We start from the raw sequence: 19,732 nt of genomic DNA, 5'->3' as shown, positions 1-19,732 counted from the left end.
TTAAACCACTCCATACACAGTAATTTTACTCTTTTCAAAGCACCTTTTGTAAGTCATATTCCTTCTCTAGCATCTTGACACTTCTATAAAGTTAATGTAACAGAGAGCAGTGGAAAGAAAAATACCAAACCATGACCAAAAGAACCACTTGCCTACAAAATGTCCCTTTCAAAGGCCCCCAAATAATGTCAATTGCTTTATAAAATAATCCTTCTTTGACAGAAGAATGGCTTGGTGCTCTGCCTTCTCTGGAAGTTCAACACTACCAGCTATGGGTGAAATGAAGGCTTTCAGTACAATGGGGGTTAAAACTTCTACAAATCAAATGCTGGTTTCTCACACATTTGTTACTCTGTTAAACAACATAACAAATCATTTCCTTTGCTTATATATTTCAATGATGAAGAAAAACTTACCTAAATCAAACATGTTTGGTACTTTAGGATGAACATGCCCACCCTCATCCACCCCCAGCAATGAAGTTTTCTACACATCCCTTTCCTGATTTCCAAAAGGTCACTTATCCATGTTTCTACACTTGCTGTGAATCAAAGCAAAAGGGAAGACAGTAAGCAGAGCTTTTTTCCCCAGGGAGAAAACTGGGCCCAGCAATTACAGTGAGTGCAGACACCTCCTTTCGTTGTCTCTGTATTAGGATTAGCAGTGAAATAGCTTTGTGCCCTTAATTAAGGCTAAGAACTGTAAAGAACAATAACTTTAAAAGCAAATTCCTATTCTAATTACATATAGCATTACGGGCCAGAAAGGCATTTGCTCCCCTGAAACTCCCCAATCTCAGACCCCTTCCTCTCTAGCTTTCTCAACAGAGCAAAGAGCAAATCACCCTCAACCCTGGAGGGACGTTTCAATAAGGTAAAAGTGCTTAAGGTGGACGTTCCTGTCTCTTAAGGTGGACGTTCAAGAATGCGTTGTGATGGCCCTGCTAGGAGAGAGAAAAGCATGCGTGGGGATTTCTGATTAATGTTTCAAAAATGAGGGACAAACAGGGCCGAAAGGGTTAATAATCATGGGAGCGAGAATCCGGTTGAGTTAGAAAAAAACCCCGAAAAGCCAAGAGATGCTGGCGGGAAGCATCTTGCCCTCGCGGGACGTTAAGCGCTAGGTCTAGTTTGGGAGTTGGGAGAAGGGAACTCCTGTGTGGCCCACGCGGGGGCAGCAAGGCCCGCGTGCGGCAGCGTGGGCCCCGGCGGCTGGGCCGGGAGGACGGCCCGGCGCCGGGCTGCTGGCGAGCAGCAGCGGGGGACAGGGCTGTCACCGCTTACCCAGGTGCAGCGTGAGGTTGATGGAGTTGGGGTACTGCACCCCGGCCAGCATGGTCTGGCTTTGCCACCAGGTGGTGTCGGCCTGGTTGTTGTAGTCGGTCAGGAAGGCTGCCCCGTGCTGCAGGTGGGGCTGCCCGGCGTCGCACAGGTGACAGGACTTGGTGACTCCGGTCACCCCCGTCTGCACACAGTACTCCTCGGGCGGAGCTCCGCACGTGTTGGTGGCCACCACGGTCACGTTGAAGGCGGCGTTGACGAACTCGGGCATGCAGCGCTGCGGTCGCCCGCCCTCGTCCGTGCACTCGTCCATGGCTGCCCGGGCGCAGCCGGCCGCCGCGGCCAGCACGGCCAGCACCGGCCAGAGCCGCCCCCGGGGCCGCAGCCCCCGCGCGGCCCGCTCGCCGCCCCTCATCCCGCCGCCCGCGCGCTGGGCCACGGCACCGGCCGGGGCGCGTTCCTCTCGCCCGGCGGCGTCCCCGGGAGGCCGCTCCGCGGGCTGAGCTCCGGGGCCCAGGGGCTGGGCTCGCGGGGCGGGCGGTGGCGGTGGCTCTCGCTGGGAACCGGCGGGTGTGCGGCGCTGGCGAGGACCGTGCGGCTCGCCGACCACAGCCCCGCACGCCGCCTCCGCGCAGCCCTCACCCACCCGGGACACCGTCCGCACTCGGAGCCGACCCCAGACTTCCGAGCGCGTCCCCGCGCGCGCGCGCGCCCCCCGGAGGAAGGAGCAGGGGGTGGGGTCGGCAGGGTGGGGTGGGGTCTGGCGCAGAGCGAGCCCAAGCCGGCCTCCTCTCGGCGGCGCCCGCGGCCCCCGTCGCTGCTCCGCCGTCCTCCCCGCGCCCTGGACTGCGCGTCCGCCCCGGCGACTCGTGGCGGCGGCGGGGGCGGGGGCACCTCGCGCTCGGCCTCGGGCCCGGGCCCGGGCGCGCGGTCGGCGGGGAGGAGCCTGGAGGGGGGCGAGGGGTGGGGGGCCGCGGGGGAGGGAGGGGCGGCGGGGCGGTGCATGCCGGGAGGGCCGGCGCCCGGCGCGGGCTGGGCACCGGGGTCCCGCGACCCCGCGTCCCCGGAAGACTCCAGGCTGGGGGAGGGGGAGTGGAAGTGGCCTTAAAGGCGCGACGCCGCGTCGGTGAGGTCGCTGGGGTGGGCCTTCCGCCCCGCGTCCACCGGGCGGCCGGAGCGCGGATCTGCGCCCGCCAGGTGTCCGTCCTCGCGTCCAGCGGGCCCGCGCCCGGAGGCGGGCACCGGAGGGACCCGACGGGGGGGGCGCAGGCTCGGGGCCCGGCCGGCCTCCCGGGAACGCCCCCTGCTGCGCGGGGTCTGCCCCTACCCTGTCCCGGGAGAGGACCCCGGGTGTCCAGGGGCTTGACCCGCTCCCCGGAGAATCGAGGGCCTGGTTGCAGCATCAGAATGAATTTTCTGAAGCGACTTCCTGCCTCTAAAGTGTAACCTGCCGTCGAACAGGGGCAAGCAAGGAAGTGAAAAGGCTGGGAATGGAATGACATTTTCCCCTGGGTACGCACCCACTGCGAAATTCTTCCACTGTGTTGTTTATGTTCCCCAGCTTGCCTTTAAAAGCCTCGGAATTATCTGGACCTGACATCCTCCTTTTCGGGCCTGCTGAGTCACGGAATATTTTCGGTGCCAGAATGACTCAGTTCACAGAACCTGAGCCAGAAGATCATGAGTTTTGTCCCAGATCAGAACCAGGGCGCTTACCCGGTGCTGAGACCGAGAGCGAAGACAGCGAAGGCGGGGTGCAGTGAAAGCGGACGCCCAAGGGCGGCGGCTTTAAACCTTCGGAGTCCCCGAGCTTAGTGGGTGCACCTAGTGGGTGCTCATGTGACAGATACAAAAACAAACAAAACACTTTTCAAGCTCTTAATAGTAAAGTGGGAATAATAATCACGGCGGGCAGGGAGGGGGGGGAGCCGCACCCGGTTTGGGACCCAGGAGCCCTTTTAAGAGAGGGAGAGTGGGGACCTAAAGTAATGAAACGTGTAATGTTAGGTTACCATGGCTGGAGTCAGTGTCCACTCTAGGAGGACTTTAAGGGGAATGGTCTCGAGGGGAGGGGAGGGGAGGGGTACGGTACAGGGGACTTGTCAAAATTCCGAGCTTGCTTAGCAAGTGCAGGGATCACTCACATTGTTCACTTATTTAATGAAATGGGTGGAGACTGAGTGGCAGCACGTCTCTAGCTCTTGGCACCTCCTCTTTGGGAGAAGAAATTTGTAGGGCTGTCGGTAGCAATGTTTTCATCCTTTCGAAGCTTGAGTGGAAGCAAAAGAAATATATTCATTTATACCCAAAGGGGATGATATTGGGTCCTTGACCGTACTCGAAAACAAACAAGGGCATATAAAACAGAGATAAGGATTTGCCTTATAAATCATCAGTATTTTATTAGATATTGGCAAATGGTGGTGTCTTTCTGCCAGCAAAAAGGTAAGGGGACCCCAAAAGCTGCAAAACTGACGCGTTTGTTCGTCGCTGCTCCCTTTTTGGGTACCTTCAAGCAATCGCTCATGCTTACCTACACCATAATTTCATTACCGCAACCTCACCTGGTATTTGTAAAGCATGTAACCAGATTTTAAATTAATTTCTGAATTCTGTTGCTTATGGGGATGTGTTATAGTGACAAGGAAATACCTGTTTTGAAAAGAGGTAAAACGTAACCAGCCAGTGTGCTCGATGATTTACACACACACACACACACACACACACACACACACACACACACACTTTGCTCCTTTGTTTCGAGATTCAAACAAAACAAAGGTTAAAACAAATTTTAAGGCAATTTGGGAAATTTGAACCCTAATTAGATATTTGGTGATAACAAAATAAGTATTTTAGGTACCTGGAGATGCTGCCACTGTTGACTAAATAGATTTGGTGTGTTATTTTTTTAAGTGAAAGTGTGCGCGATTTTCCTTTTATATCTGGTTACTGGTTGTTGGGTTTAAAAAAAAAAAAATTCCAGACCCCTTCAATATCTGTTCTTAACTGCTTGGAAGTCTATCATCTAGTAAACAGATGGGGTGGTTAGAAGGAAAATGTGAAAGTGTGGAAGAAATGGGTTCAGATGCCTCAAAAGATGATCTTATTGCAAAATCACCAGTGCCTCTTTGCAGCCAGAAAGGTAAAATTAAGGAAGGTAGCTGTTTATTGTACAAACAAAAGAGCTCCACATTAAAACACACACACAAAAAAAAAACAATCCCACTCAGAGTTCCAGAGAAAAGAGATTTCCCCCCTCAGGAAATAAGTGAACAATTTCAAGGAAGGATGCTGATTTCCCTGGCCTAGGTTGCCTGCCAATCTCTGGGCATCCCACTCCTAACCAGGTGCACACAGTTCATAAGGTGTTAAGCAGCTACCAGAAAACCAAGGAGCTTGGGGAAAGCAGTTCCCCAAGGAAAGAGGTTCTGTTGCCAGGAGGGCAAGTTATAAGGCAGAATAAAAACAACAGATGTCTACTACATCAAGATTGAGATGTGTGATATAATTGGGAAAATAATGTAAAAGGTTGTGTTGGCCTCTTAAGACTACAACTTTGCCCTTATTTTTTATCCTTTTAGAATTACCAATGTGTTTATTTTTCCATTCCTTAGTCTTTCTGACCTCATTTCCCTGTATTCTTCCCAAGCCTAAGCACCACTATTCTATATCCTTTATCTTTTATATATAGAATGCAACCTAAAGATAGCAATTACTAGTAATAATATAATGTTAGCCTATATTTAATTCTGTTTTACACTTTTCAAAATGTAATAACTCGGAAGCAGGGGATATTAACTATGCAGTGTGGAGAAAACTACGACTTAGGGTGAAGTAATCTCTGTAACCTTGCAAGCGGTGAGGTCAAGATGACAGCCTGCCCTTTCTGGCTCCCTGTCCAGTGCTGTTTCCTTTTCTGTTGTTAAAGGTCATTGTAGAGAAGAGGGTACAGGAAGAGTTAGCTCAGACTTCCCAGGCGTTTAGGTTATCAAATGGGAATTTAAAATTAGGTGAAAATTAATGTGATCCTGGATGAGAACTACAATATACGTCTTCAAAGTTCCACTAACTACACATGATTCTCTGTGTTAGGCTTATAGCTCCTGCCTGGGTCCTTGGTACAAGTCCAAGCATAACAAGATGTCTTTTGTGGCCCTGCTCAGGTGGACAAGATTCTTCCAGTATGAGGTAAAGTCCTTCCTTCCTACCCCGCCCCACACACCCAATTTAAGCCCCCTTGATATTGTGATATTGCTGAAAAAGGGAGAAAAAGGAGACGTGTCATAATTCATAAATTTAACTAGGACTTTATTACAAAGACAATAAAAGAAAATATTTCCCCAAATTAAGAGTAAAGCTCAATCCCTCCCTGACCCAAAATGTTCCCATCAAAGGGACAGAGAACCTCACATCTCAAAAATTGTATTATTCTACTAACCAGATGGGAACTGCATCCCACTGTAGAGCACAGAGACAGAAATAATCTTTTACATACAGATGACGTGGTTTTATTGTGGGAACTCAGAATGTCCTTAGGCTTTGACCCTGAATGGTTAAATATTGTTAGAAAGGGTACATGTAACAGCATGGTGACTATAGTTAATAATACTGTGTTGCAAATTCCCATTTGAAAGTTGTTGAGAGTAGATTTTAGAAGTTCTCATCACAAGAAAAAAAATGTTTTCACTATGTATGGTGACAGGTGTTAACCAGACTTATTGTGGTGACTATTTCACAATATATACAAATACCAAATCATTATGTTTTATACCTGAAACTAATGTTATAGGTCAATTATACCTCAATTAAAAAGTTCAACTCTGCCAGGCTGGTGTTGCTCAGTGATTGAGCATCAACCTAGGATCCAGGAGGTCGAGGTTTGATTCCCCGTCAGGGCATATGCCTGGGTTTTGGGTTCGATCCCCAGTAGGGGGCATGCAGGAAGCAGCTGATCAATGACTCTCTCATCATTGATGTTTTTCTCTCTCCCTCTCCCTTCCTCTCTCAGAAGTCAATAAAGATATATTTAAAAAGATTCAACTCTAAAAACAAGAAAGGGTAATTCATTCAGAACAAAATGAAAGTTATTTTCCTAACATTTAATTGCCTAACAGATTCATTACCTCATTCAGTTATTTAGATATATATTGCAACAGGTGTGTGTGTGTGTGTGTGTGTGTGTGTGTGTGTGTGTGTGTGTGTGTGTGTGTGTGTGTGTGTGTGAGTTTGAGGATGTGCCTGGAAATTGCATTGTTCAAAATTAGAAGTTCATAGCTCTTGAGCAAGACTTTTTAGGAGGCTATTATTATACCTGTTTAAAATTTTTTTCCGGCTGAAATTGTTATGGTCCTGGCACAGAACTCAAGGGCCTCCATCTCCAGTTTATGTATGTATTCGAATAAATGCTAAGTTACTTTATCGTCCCGCCCAAATTCTGCTTATTGTCACGTCCAAATTAAAGCAAGACTTTAAATAGTTTGCCCATAATTCTCCTACACTAAAATGACTTTTTCATTTATCAGATTCCCTTTCCTAGCCCATATTAGTCTTTTGTTTTAATAGACATCTTTTATTGAAGTACAATTTACAAACATGAAAAATGCACAAATTCCAAGGGTATAGTTTGATAGTTCATCACAAAATGCTCACACTTGTGTAAGCACTCCCCAGGTCCAGAAATGGAATATTACCCTAACCCAAGAGACCCATGCTGTCCCCTGACAATCAGTACTCCTTCCTTCTCCTTAAATGTAACATCTGTCCTTCTAACAACCTTGCTAAAGTCACTTATTATTTCCAATGATTTGGAAATTCTTTTTTATTTTCCATCTACAAAAGCAGGTTATCTGTGCATAGTGACAGCTTGGTTAATTTCCTTTTTAATAGCTTTTAGCTCTTTTTCTTCTTAACCTGCTCTGATTAGGACATCTAATATAATATTGAATAGAAGTGATGATAGTAGACATCTTTATCTTGTTCCTGATCTCAGAGGAAAACATTTCAACATTTCACCATTAAATATAATGTTTGTTGTACATTTTGTATATTTACCTTTTATTGGATTAAGGAATTCATTTATATGGGGGTTGGGCAAAAGTAGGTTTACAGCTGTGAGTCTGCGAAACATATATTCTTGTGTTATCATTTATTCTTGTATTCCATTTTTTTATATGAGCTGTAAACCTACTTTTGCCAATGCCTGTAGTCCTAGTTTGATAAGAGGTTTTTAAAATTATGAATGAATGTTGGAACTGGTCATGATTTTTATGCATCTACGGAAATGTTTATATAACTTTTCTACTATATATACCATATGTTATTATTTTGCTCATGTGCTGAATTACATTGATTAAGTTTTAAATGCTAACCCAACCTTGCATTCCTGGAATAAACCCAATTTGATCCTGCTATTTTCTTTTTATCTATCACTGAATTTAGTTCCTAGTATTATATTTAGGATTTTTTTCATCTATGTAAATGAGAGAAATTGCCCTCTTATATTCATTAAAAAAAACCCTGTCTGGATTTAGTATCAAGATTAAGCTGGCTTTACGAATCAAGTTGGGAAGTACCTCTCTTTTTCTATTCTCTGGAATAGTTTTGTGTTATATCATCTCTAAGTATTTGAACTAATTCACCAGTGAAGACATCTGGGCCTGTTTTTCTTTGGGGGGGGTATAGGGGAAGAGGAAAGGAGGAGAAGACTTTTTAATAGTAGATTCAATTTTAAAAATAAATATAGAACTATTTAAATTTTCTAATTCTTCTACAGTCAGTTTTAGTAACTTGTGTTTTTCAAGAAATCTTTCAATTTCATCTAAATTTCAAATTTATTGGCACAGAATCACTTAAAATGAATTCTTATTCTCTTTTTAATGACGGCAGGAACTCTATTCATTGCTGAAATCAGTATTTTCTCTCTTTTTTTTTTACTTATTAGATTTTATCAATTAAACTAATTGTTACAAATTGCCAGCTTTTGGCTTTGTAATTTTTCTCTATTATTTGTTTGCTATGTTATTCATTTCTGTTTTTTTATTATTTTCTTCTTTCAACTTTGAGTTTGATATCCTATAACTTATTGAAGTGAAATATTAGATGATGAATTTCAGCCATTTTCCCCTAAAATATGTGTTTAAGGATATAAATTACCCTCTAAAGGCCACCGTAGTCACATCCCATGAGTTTTGATGTGCCATGTCATTATTATTATTCAATTCAAAATATATTTTAATTTCGGTTGCAATTTCTACTTTGGCCTATAGGTTTATTTACAAGTGTGTTGCTTAATTTCTAGCATTGGGGGATTTTTTAGTTGTCTTTGTTATTATACAGTATTGTTATTTAAAATCCAATAACCGGGACCTTAGGAAATGTACTGTTGATTATTGTGATTGTCTTGCTTGGATCCTGGAGTCTGCCCCTAGTTGTGCTTTAGGGAGGTGAGAAAAAGGACTCTGTGGTTTGAGCAAATTAGAAAGGGAGGCTGGCACCAGAAGCTCTCTGACCCAGGACCTTGAGGGTGAAGTGCAGAAATGGCAATGGCCTTTCAATAGCAAGGGACAGTCATCAGAACCGACCTCTTGAGACTGAATGACAGCCCCTGGGTTCTTGGACTTAACCATGACATGGGGTCGGACCCAAAAAAGAAAAGATATTCTCATAATATGCAGGATAGATGTCTGGAGTCATCTTACTACTAAAAATGTGTGACCTTAAGTTATTCTTCAAGCTTGTGAAACAGGATATAACATTTTTCGTTTGATATCATATTTCATTTGATATTTAAGAGACATGAATATAATGTAGTCTCTCTAATGTGGTTATAATATCCATTGTTAACATTTACTCGGCACTTACTATGTGCCAGGCATTCCGTTACTTCAGTTAGTCCTCATATCTGTCATTATCCCCATTTTCAGATGAAGGAATGATGGCACTGTGACATTAAGTAACTTGTCCAAGGTCATTCAGCTGCTGGTGGAGCCTGGATTTAAACTCAGGATGTCCGACACTAGAGCTAATACTCCTAGCCACTACGCATAATAACAAGTGTTTATTTGGAATTTGCTGGGTAACAATAACACTTTAAGTGATCAACTCATACAATCTTTGTAATAACTCTGTGAGGTAGGTATTTTAACCATCATCCCGTTTTATAGATGAGCACATGGAGGCACAGGGAGGCTCAGTAATTTACCCAAGATCACACAGATAGTAAGTGGAAGAGCTGAGGTTCAAACATGGGCAATTTAGCTGCAGAGTCTTTGTCTTCACCATTATATAGCAATGCCTCCCACTATATAACTATATTGACTTATCGAAGACATGGCTAGTGTCAAAACCATCAGTTCACATGTTTATATGATCAAATTAACATCCATGGGGTTTGATAATTATGTTGGCAGTGATGAGACACTTATTTCTGAATAAATGTTTTGCTCATAAATAAGGTCTTCATAAAGCTCTTTCTAATTTTTATAATTTAAAAACATAATTAATAGCCATCATGGGAATAATTTGCAAACAGTAAAGTTTAGGATAAATATCACTGCACAGAAATATGGATTATATTTTTAGTTTGAGTTCTACGACAAATAGAAATGACTTATAGATAAGATCAGCTGAAGGAAAGAAAGCTTTAATTTGCCTTAAGTTATGCACACAGGTTCTTTTTTCCATGGCTGCAACCTGAATTATTAAAGTTTAAAAGTTAAACTTTATGTTAAGCCACTCGAGGACTTCATAAATACACTGTACTGACAAGGCTTATGTGGTGTTAGTTCCACATGAAGGGGAGAAGAGTCCATTTTTTTCATACAAGTCCAAAAGCACGGTCAGTCACCTAATAACCCACAAAGCTTAATGACAGCAAAGCCGAACAGTCCTCTCACCACACATGATAGTTTTTAAATGGTCCAGTAAATTATATGGTAATTGAAGTCCTCGACTTGCTTATAAGTGTTAGAATGCCACAATTTTAGGAACAGAGCTTTAAATCCTCTACCCAGTCATATTTGACTGAAGTCGTAATTGGTTTCTACTAACCTTTCACCTTTGACCTTTGGTGTGTGTTCACTATACCCGTTTGTTAACCACACAGGATATGCTTTTCCAAAGCAAGAATTAACAGTGACTCAAGCTGATTTTATGAAAAAGTCATCCCAGGAAGTAATTTGACATGAGAATAGTCATTGAGTACAAGAATGCCATTTTTTTTCAAAGAGCCGGATGGTCTTTTGGATGTACAGTTTACAGGCACGTCAGAACTTTTTAAGCATAAGGCACCCTTGTTTTGTTTTTAATAGCATCTGAACATTTGTGCTAATGGAAGCATTGATCACTTATTCTGGAATGAGTTGTGGAAAGGACAGTCTGAATACAAGGGACCTCTGTGACATCACTGCATTTTTAGCAAAGAAAATACTTGAAGCTATAAAGCAGGGATACAATATAATCACTCCACAAGGCAAATAAATAAGAATATTCCATCTAGCTAGCTTCTGAAGCAGAAAAAGAAAATAACCACTTCCTAAGAATTCTTCTCAGGAAAGCAAATTGCTAAAATTTGGGGAAGAAAAACCAACAAAATGTAAAAGGAAAAAAGAAAAAAGAAACGCACTATGGAAATAAGCACCATGGCAACTCCCAAGAGCCAGAAGTGCTTTAAGAAAACAACAACAAAAAACTTTAAATTATTGTTACTGACTGAATGTTTGTGTCCCACCCCACAAATCTATGTTTTGAGGCCTTGAATCCCAATGTGATTGTACTTGGAGAATGGACTTTTGTGAGATAATTAGGGTAGGATGAGGTCATGATGGTGGGGCCCTGGTCTGATGGGATTAGTGCCCTTATGAGATACCAAAGAATAAGCATATTCCATCCATCTCTCTCGCTCTCTCTCTCTCTCTCTCTGCCATGTGGGGACACAGCAAGAAGGTGGTTGTCTGCAAAGACAGGAAGAGAGCTCTCACCAAATTGGCAAATACCTTGATCTTGGATTGTCAAACCTCCAAAACTGTGAAAAAATAAATTTCTTTTGTTTAAGCCACCCAGTCTTTAACATTTGTGAAGGCAATCTGAGATACTAAAAACTGTTTGTCACAGTCTAATATTCACTGATCTCTAACATATACCAATAAAAGTAACTCCTTAGTTACTTAGTAAAGCTCACATAGTCACAAGATGCCAAAATCTTGTCTGCTTGTAGCTCTAAGGTATGTTCCAGCTTTTATGATTTTAGATATTTAAAATTTAATTTCAGTAGTTTTAAGAATGAATTTTCTTCACTTAACGTGTAATATCCTAACATTTTCATGGAAGTAAGGTGTAAGAACTAAGAATTACAGTGCTTTCCCCTCATTTTGTGCATAGGATTGTCATTTTAAGTGACAGGAGACCCTTGCATTATTCTGAAGTACTCAAGTATTTCTTATTCTGGAACTTCTGTCTTAAGACAGCTCATTATGAAAACATCATATAAATGTCAGTTGAGTGCATGAAAAAAATCATTGCCATCAGCCTGTCCTCCTGATCAGTCTTATCCCCTCATCTGAGATGTATAATTACACAGAGCACTGGAGCTACAAAACAACCAGGGAAAGAGTCCCTCTTACCGCAGGCAGAGTCCAGGTAATGGTCAGTGACACACTGAGAATGAATTCACATGTGTACCTGCTTTTATTCATGTCAGATGTGTCTTTTATAGTACTGACCACCTGAAATTAAAAACCCAGGGTTTTTATTTTTGTTTTGTTTTGTTTTAAATATTGATACTAATGAGAGATGGAAGGGAGGTTGTAAGGAAAAAAGATAAATTAGATATTAACACTAACTAATTTCTAGTGAATAAATGCAGTTTATCTTAGGAATTGAAAGTTTTCAATAAATTTGAAAGGACCTTTGGAAACTTAATTTTCTTCTCCATTTATTGATTTTAAGGTGTCTTATACTTAACATGGGACCATTAAACATAACTGATGGAGTTGGAAAGAATGCATCTTGGAATGGGGCCTACCAAAGCTAAGACAATAAACACCAGATACCTTGTATCTCTGACCCAAGCCTTATATGGCAGCTCCAAAGTTCAGTTCCACCCTGAGGCAAAGCGAGGAGTCCATTCCAATGATCTGTCTGCTGAGCATTTGTCATATCCACCTTTCACTCTTATAGGCTAACTCTTCCCATGCTTCAATCACTACTACTTATTAAGTGATCCTCTTATGCAGAACACAATGCTAGGGACCTGGAGGGTGAGGGTAGGCAAGAGTTTCAAAACAGAGCTCAGGTTTTGATTCTAAGTTTGTTTATAATCCAGTCAAGAGGAGGGAGTACATAAATGTACAAATTATTCAAGTACATTTACAAAATAACACAAACTTTTAAATGTTATGTAGCTCAAATACATAGTGAATAAGAATTAATATGCAAAGAGCCTCCTTCCCCAATAAAAGAGTGAATAAATGAGCCACAGATTAGAATTTTAAAGGTCACAAGGGCTGTAGGCTGGCCTAAGAAGAGAAGGTACTAGAAGTTAAAATATGGACTGATAAAACACTTCAGAATGTATTGAAATTCATATTTGCTTGCATGTACATCAGTAGTTGGCTTTTTATCTATCTAAGGAACACCTATTGTGCATCTACTATCTTCCAAGTAAATTCATTCATCATTCATTCATTCAACACATATTTTTTAGTGCCTGTTGTGTGTCAGAAGCTAGAAATGTACCAGTGAACAGGCAAAGCAGAACACACTTTCAAGGTGAACACACTTGAAATCCAAGGGGAGGAGCCATATTGTAGTTTGAAAGAAATATATATATATAACCAAAATTTATTTCTCATATATATTTGGTCTTCATCCACAGTCCCTGGCTCATAGTTCCCAAAACCCGTGGAATTTCCTAAATGTTGAGAGTAATAAAGGTATCTTTTATTATGTGAATGAAGTGACTTTTAGAAAGCATCTAAGGATAGGGACTGGCTGACAGTGGAACCAAACATGTGGTTAGAGGGTTGGAACATTTAGTCCCTCCATCCCTACCTCTGGAGAGGGGAGAGGGGCTGGAGATAAAGTTCAGTCACCAGTGGTCAACAATTTAATCAATCATACCTATGTAATGCAGCCTCTAAAGGATGGGGTTAGGAGAGCTTCTGGGTTGCTGAATACAGGGAGGTGCTAGGAGAGTGGTGTGCTTGAGGAGGGCATGGAAGTGTGAGCTGCTCTAGCAAATTAATCAAACCTGAGGAGGGGGTATTGGGAACCTCTAATTTATAGCCAGTTGGTCAGAAGTACAGGAAACACCTTGGGTTTGTGACTGGTGTCTGAAGTCCAATGAGGAGTTGTAGGAACTTCCAATCTGTAACTGGTTGGTCAGAAGCACAGGTAACTGGCCTTGCTACTGGCATCTGAAATAGGGGACAGTCTTTTAGGACTGAGCCTAGCTATGGAATCTGATGCTATCTCTGGGTAGACAGTCTCAGAATTGAGTTAAATTTTTGGACACCAGCAGGGTACCCAAGAATTGTTTGCTGGTGTGGGGAACCACTATTATGTTGGAAATTGTGTCTCAGAACACCCAAAAGAGGAGGGCAAAAATTAAAAAAATAATTACAAAAAAGTAAAATGGCATATGATATAAGAAATACGTATACAGATGTGACTGGAAGTTATTGACAGGAATATTTAAAAATAACCAAGTTATTTAAGCCTAGAAGTAATATGATTGCATTTGCAAATTTTAAAACATAATTCTCTTATTGCAGATGAAAAATGAATTGCAAAGGAGCAATGGAAGAGGGCCATTTAGAAAGCTGGTGCCTACCATCCCAAGAGATAGATAATAATGGATGAGATAGAGAAACATGGCAAACTGAAGACATACTTGGAGGTAGAATAAGTACCTTCTGGGTATTTCTTGACTAAACAAGATTAAGAAGACAATAAGAAAAATACTTCCAGATTCTGGATTGAGTGACTGGGTTAATGATGATGTCATTTCTGGAGATAGGAAACACTGGAAGCTGAACAGGTTTGGGGGTAAAGTTTGAAGATGCCGAGTTCAGTTTCCAACAAGGTTGGTGTGGGTTATAACACTCTGTTAGATGAAAAATAAAGCATAGCGTCTGGCCTGAGGGTTTACAGTATAGGAGAAAACTAACGAACACATTCTCATAATTCAGCATAATAAAAGGCTAAATAGAGATATGCAGCATGTTGAATTAGCCGGGATAGGTGAAGTTACAATGTGGTAAAGCATAAACACCAAACAAAGCTCAGTGACTTAGAAAACAGAAGTTTATTTCATGTTTATATGAATTTTAATGCAGGTTCAAGGGCTTTCCAGAGCACCTCCCTCTGAGTGGTATGTCTAGGCCATTTCTACCTTGTGGTTCTGCCATCTTGTCACAAGACCTCCATAGTTGCCAACAGCAGAAGAAAGTCTTGGAAGGTCATGCACTAACTCTTAAGTGTTTTGGACCAGAAGTGGCACATCTCACTCCCACTCACAGCTCTTTGACCAGAAGAAATCACCTGGCCTTATCTTATTAGTAGGGAGTTGGGAAATGTGGGCATCAGAAGACTATTCAGTGAGGAGCAAGAGTTTCCGCCATAGACATGAAACGAGAGTGATTAATTACATGGGAGAGTCAGGAAGCCGTTCAGAGGGCGGCCACGTTTATGCCGGGATCTGAAGGAAGTCTAGGAGTTGGCCTTGAGATGAATACAGAGGAAGGATTCTGCAGCCTGAGGGAACATCATGTGCTAGGACATAAACATGAAGGAACTCCAGATGCTGAAGATGTCTGGGAAACAGCAAGAAGAAACTCATAATAAAATAGAGGGTTTCAGGGGAGTAGAAGAAAAGAAGGTGCTTATAAAAGTTGGGGAGCTCATAAATATTCTAAAGAGGTTGTATTCTGATCTGTAGGCCAGGGAGAGCCACTGGTTTTTAGACAATAAATAACATTATCAGCTTGATGAGGAAAAATGACTAGAAAGAGGAGAGAATGGAGGTAGGAAAAGCACCTAGGAGATGGTCATACAGTCCATGAGAGAAGTGAAGAGGCTCAACCTTGGAGGACGCAATGGAGATATATCTACTTCGAAGATAAAATGGGAGGGACTTGGAAAACCATGGGTGTGTGAGGGTGAGGGAGGAGGAGCTGTGGAGAATTAATTTGAGGTTTCTAGCTTGGTCCCTACAATAGATGGTGAAGCCATGAACAGACTGTAGGGAAAACAGTCACTGAAAAAGATTTAAGAGTAAAACTGTTTCTACAAGTAGAAATTCAAGACTCCGGAATCATCCCTTGTCAGAATTTGTTCACCAAGAACTAATCTATACACACGTTGTAATAATATTTTCCTTTAAAAAAAAAGTCCTCATCTGCGGAAACACTGAAGGAGTAGATTTTGTGATTAGCTAAAACCACCCCTCTCTTCTGAATCTTAGTCCAGTTTCTGCTGCCTCCTGAATCCGATGTGCTTGGGGCATGGAAGCACCTGGAGCACTGCACTTCCTCATTCAAGCCAAAACAAGTCCACTCATCTGTGGCTTATGTCATATCCGCCCTCTAGATCTCCTGGGAGGATATAGCCTTTACTTCTAAAATAATGTGCAGAAAACAAAAATACCATGGAAAGAAGTTTCTGGACATGATCTCTCTAATTGCTTTTCAAAATAACTTACTCAAAGTTAACATAAGTTAGTGTTTGTGTTTAAATATTGCCTGGTTTTGATGAAATATCTTTGTTTATGATTTTTTTTGTATTATGTGCATTCATTTAACTTTAGAGGAATCATTTTTTGGTAATAAGAAAAGAAACTCTTACATTCTGTTGTTTTCTCTACTGACTGACTTAATAACTGTGGTAAGCCACTTGACCTTTTGACAATTAAGCCCTTGACTATGAAACAGGATAATAATATTTAACCCTCCTACGAGAATATTATTGGGATTTATTCAATCAAAGGCTTTGAAACACTGTTGTGCCCTTGGGTGAAATGTATTTATAAATACTAAGTATGAATAATTACTATTTATTTTTATTATAATCATTTATTCAGTCCTTATGTTTAGCGACTCTCTGCTATAGATTAGGTGTCAAAGATAAAAAGGTAAATAATATATGGCTCCTACCTCAAGAAATTTTTCATTTTACTAGGGAAAATAAATAAGAAGATAAATAAGTCAACATAAAGAAGTATGATTTCATGAATGGTCAAGCAAATCACTAGAGTAAAATAAAAGTGAAAGAGAAAAACAACAGAAAAGTTACCTGAGATAGCTGTTCGAAAAAATTTCAAGAATCTTGGTTGACTCTTTTTTCAACTAATAACAAGTTACAATAATTTTTAAAGCTTCCACTTGATGGTAAGTTGTTTGAAGCAAGTCATATTTTTCAGCTTAGTATCTTATTTATCACAAGGAAGTGGTTAAGAGAGTTGCCCCAGGATGTGGACCACCTGTATTAAATTACTGATGTGTGACGCTGAGCAAGCTTCTAAGCCCCTTAATGCCTCAGTTTCTTCATCTGTTAAATGGGAGCATTAATAGCACCATCTCATAGAGTGACTGAGAACTAAACAAGTTATACATGCAAAGGACTTAAAAGTGATTGGTACTCATTAAGCATTCAGTAGGTGCTAGCTATTATTATTATTATTATTAGTCACACCTCTTAGCACAGTGTTTTGCATATAGTAAATACATGTCTTTGAATTAAATTAGCAGACACTTTGGCATAATCCAGAATCAGATAAGAATATCCATTCAATTGTCACTGTTATTGACAAAGACAAATACAAAATCTGTAAAGATTCCACCACATAGAGAAATAAGGAATACATGAATAATTACTAAGAGATAAAAACTAAGTGTGGGCCATGAAAAAGTTTTGCAGAACAAAAGAAAGGGCATAGTATCTTTTACATGTCATGGGAGCAGGAACAAAGCCAGTTAAAGTCCTGACAACTACCTAATGCCTAGCATGTAGTCCATTCTCCATAAATATTTGTTTTCAATAGGGGGAGGGAGTGGGTAAAACATAATTCTGAAGAATCATCTAGAGCATTATTCAGAAAAAAATTTCCATTTTTGGACCTCTTCCATAAAATGTAAGAAGACACATTCTCTACGAAACAGTATCGGAAAACCACAATGAGAAAAGCATGGGACGTTGGAAGGCCAAGCACCGGGGATGAAACACTTAAATTACCACCTGTGATGATCCTGAAGGAAGTGCTGTTGAAGGCAAGGCCTTAGCAGATGTCATATCTGCCACAGCACATCTTCAGTGGGAGGTAGGCGTGCTACCCAGGAGTTAAATCTGTCAGGCTGGACTGTGAGGCGGCTGGCTGCTTCTAAGTGCTCATTTATATTGTTCAGACTGCTAATATACATTGTTCAATATGTGTGGTAATGAATTCTAAGGATGTTAGATCAGGAGGCAGGAACATAACTTTAGACTGGGCTGAATTTATCATTTGGCGTGTATCCATGAGAGATTCTGGATCCAATAAGCTAAGCCAAGCAGCTGAGAATAGTTCTGTTAGCTTTAACAGTGTTTCTATTCTGAGTTAAGTTGAGATAACAGAAATTCCTTGGTATTAGATAAAACAGTGATTCTCAACCCTGTTAGACCTAATGCCCCCCGTTTATGATAATTTTTGGTAATTCTCAAATTAAATTCATAGTTAATATAACCTACTTATATATTATTTTTTAATTAACATAATATTCTAACTGTAACATAAAGAAGTAAAAGGAAAGTATTATTATTTCAATGTGTGAATGCTTAGGCACAACTCTGCTAGAAGACACAGCCAAGCAATCATGTCTGGAGCTCTATGTGGGGTCCCCTTGACTACAACAGCCCCAAACGCAGCCTGAGACAGACGCGTTGCTTTGAAGATGGAAGTTCGCAGGCAGTACTGCAGTCACCGGCATGATCTTTTCAAAATGATGAAACAAGTATTGGTAAGTTGTGAACAAAACAATATAGAAATTAATTTCATGATCAAATTGCAAGAGAGGCCGGGACAGGTAGTCTTTACTCTGGGTAGCCATGTGATCAATTAAAACGAAAAAACTCTACTGTGCCCGTCAATGCTCAGTGCTGCAGAAGCCGGCTCCGAGACCGCGAGATGGCACTTTCTCAGGGGTCCAACACCGACCACTTTCCACTGCGGGGAGGTGGTATTACAGGATGTGTTCACTTTGCAATAATTTATCTATGCGTCTGTGTACAATGCAATGAAAAGCTATTAGTAAAATACATCCAGGTGAAAATACACTGAAAATGTTCACTAAAATAATGGTAAAGGTTGTTTTAGGGCATTGAAATTGTGGGTGATGTTTTAGGCTTCATTCTTCCAAATTTTCTATACTATGGTTAGCAGTTTAAAATATACGAGCTTGCCATAAAACTCCTTCTATCATTTAAAAATTATGCTTACAAATGTGATTTACTCTTTCAAACAGAGATCATATCTGAGATATCTGTGAGATGATTTTTAAAAGAACCACTCATGGAAGTTGTAAATTCTATTAATTTAGAAATCTTTCAGAAACAGGTTATCTCTGTTTCTCGTAGTCACGGTTTGGTATATGCTTCATTATAGCAAGCTGTACTTAAGCATTTTAGGTAAAAACTAAGTAACTTATTCAGGTGAGTTACTCAGAAAATGTTCACCCTCTACAAGAGCTATCCCAGTACCTGATCAGTACGTGAGTGAAAATCAAATCTGGCATAAACACATTAGTTACAAAGGGACAATTTCCTGTCTTGTCTAGTATGAATTATCTGATTTTTTTTTTTTTTTTTGGTTGTAACACAAATGTTCAATTTGTTCCAGAACAAATCCTACCTTGTAAAAAAAGTACGTTGTTAGATCTCCTCCAAAGACCGAACATGACAATGAGCCATTATAGATGATTTAAAGTGTAGCATTTGTGGCCTTTTTTCCCCCTTCTCAATCTAATTCCTTTCTCTTCTAATAATGTGTCTTGAATTCACTTTAAAAAAACAAAGCCTGCTTTTATGTGCCCAACTACCTAACAAGATATGGTTTGATGCTATAGTAACTGAAACTAAGAAACATAGGTGAAAGGACAAACAGATCAATGAAACAGAAGAGAAAAACCAAAAACAGATTAATGAGTATTTGGGAATTTGGTATGTGATGGAAAAAGCTGTTTAAAGTTATGGTGAAATGATTAACTATTCAATGATCTTGGGACAGCTGAATAATTCATATTTTTTAAAAAGCTTTTAGGTCTCTACTTCAAATCTTACCCAAAAATGAGTTCCAGATGGACTGATGATTTAAATATGAAAAGTGAAACCTTAAAACTTTTAGGAGAAAATATAGGAAAAATCTTTATGACCTCAGAAGGAGAAAGTTTTCTTAAACAACACATAAAAACCATGAATCATAA

General features: G+C 40.8%; 1 protein-coding gene and 1 long non-coding RNA gene across 2 annotated transcripts in view; one reads left to right on the top strand and one right to left on the bottom strand.

Moving 5' to 3' along the window:
- LAMC1 (laminin subunit gamma 1) overlaps positions 1-2,192 on the bottom strand; it is a 99,140-nt gene extending 96,948 nt beyond the window's left edge. The window contains exon 1 of the mRNA XM_081121006.1: positions 1,284-2,192. Coding sequence (XP_080977132.1) covers positions 1,284-1,695 — 412 coding nt within the window. The 5' untranslated portion in view covers positions 1,696-2,192. The remainder of the gene's footprint in view (positions 1-1,283) is intronic.
- A 186-nt stretch (positions 2,193-2,378) lies between these two features.
- Positions 2,379-11,333, top strand: LOC308549116. The gene is made up of 3 exons (XR_013997716.1): positions 2,379-2,792; positions 5,376-5,471; positions 10,387-11,333. It is a non-coding gene; the product is annotated as an uncharacterized lncRNA (long non-coding RNA).
- Positions 11,334-19,732: the final 8,399 nt, after the last annotated feature.

The sequence above is a fragment of the Miniopterus schreibersii genome (assembly GCF_964146895.1).
Source record: "Miniopterus schreibersii genome assembly, chromosome: 19".
NCBI lineage: Eukaryota > Metazoa > Chordata > Mammalia > Chiroptera > Miniopteridae > Miniopterus > Miniopterus schreibersii.
Note: the sequence above shows the minus strand (reverse complement) of the source record. Positions and strands in the feature narration are given on the sequence as shown.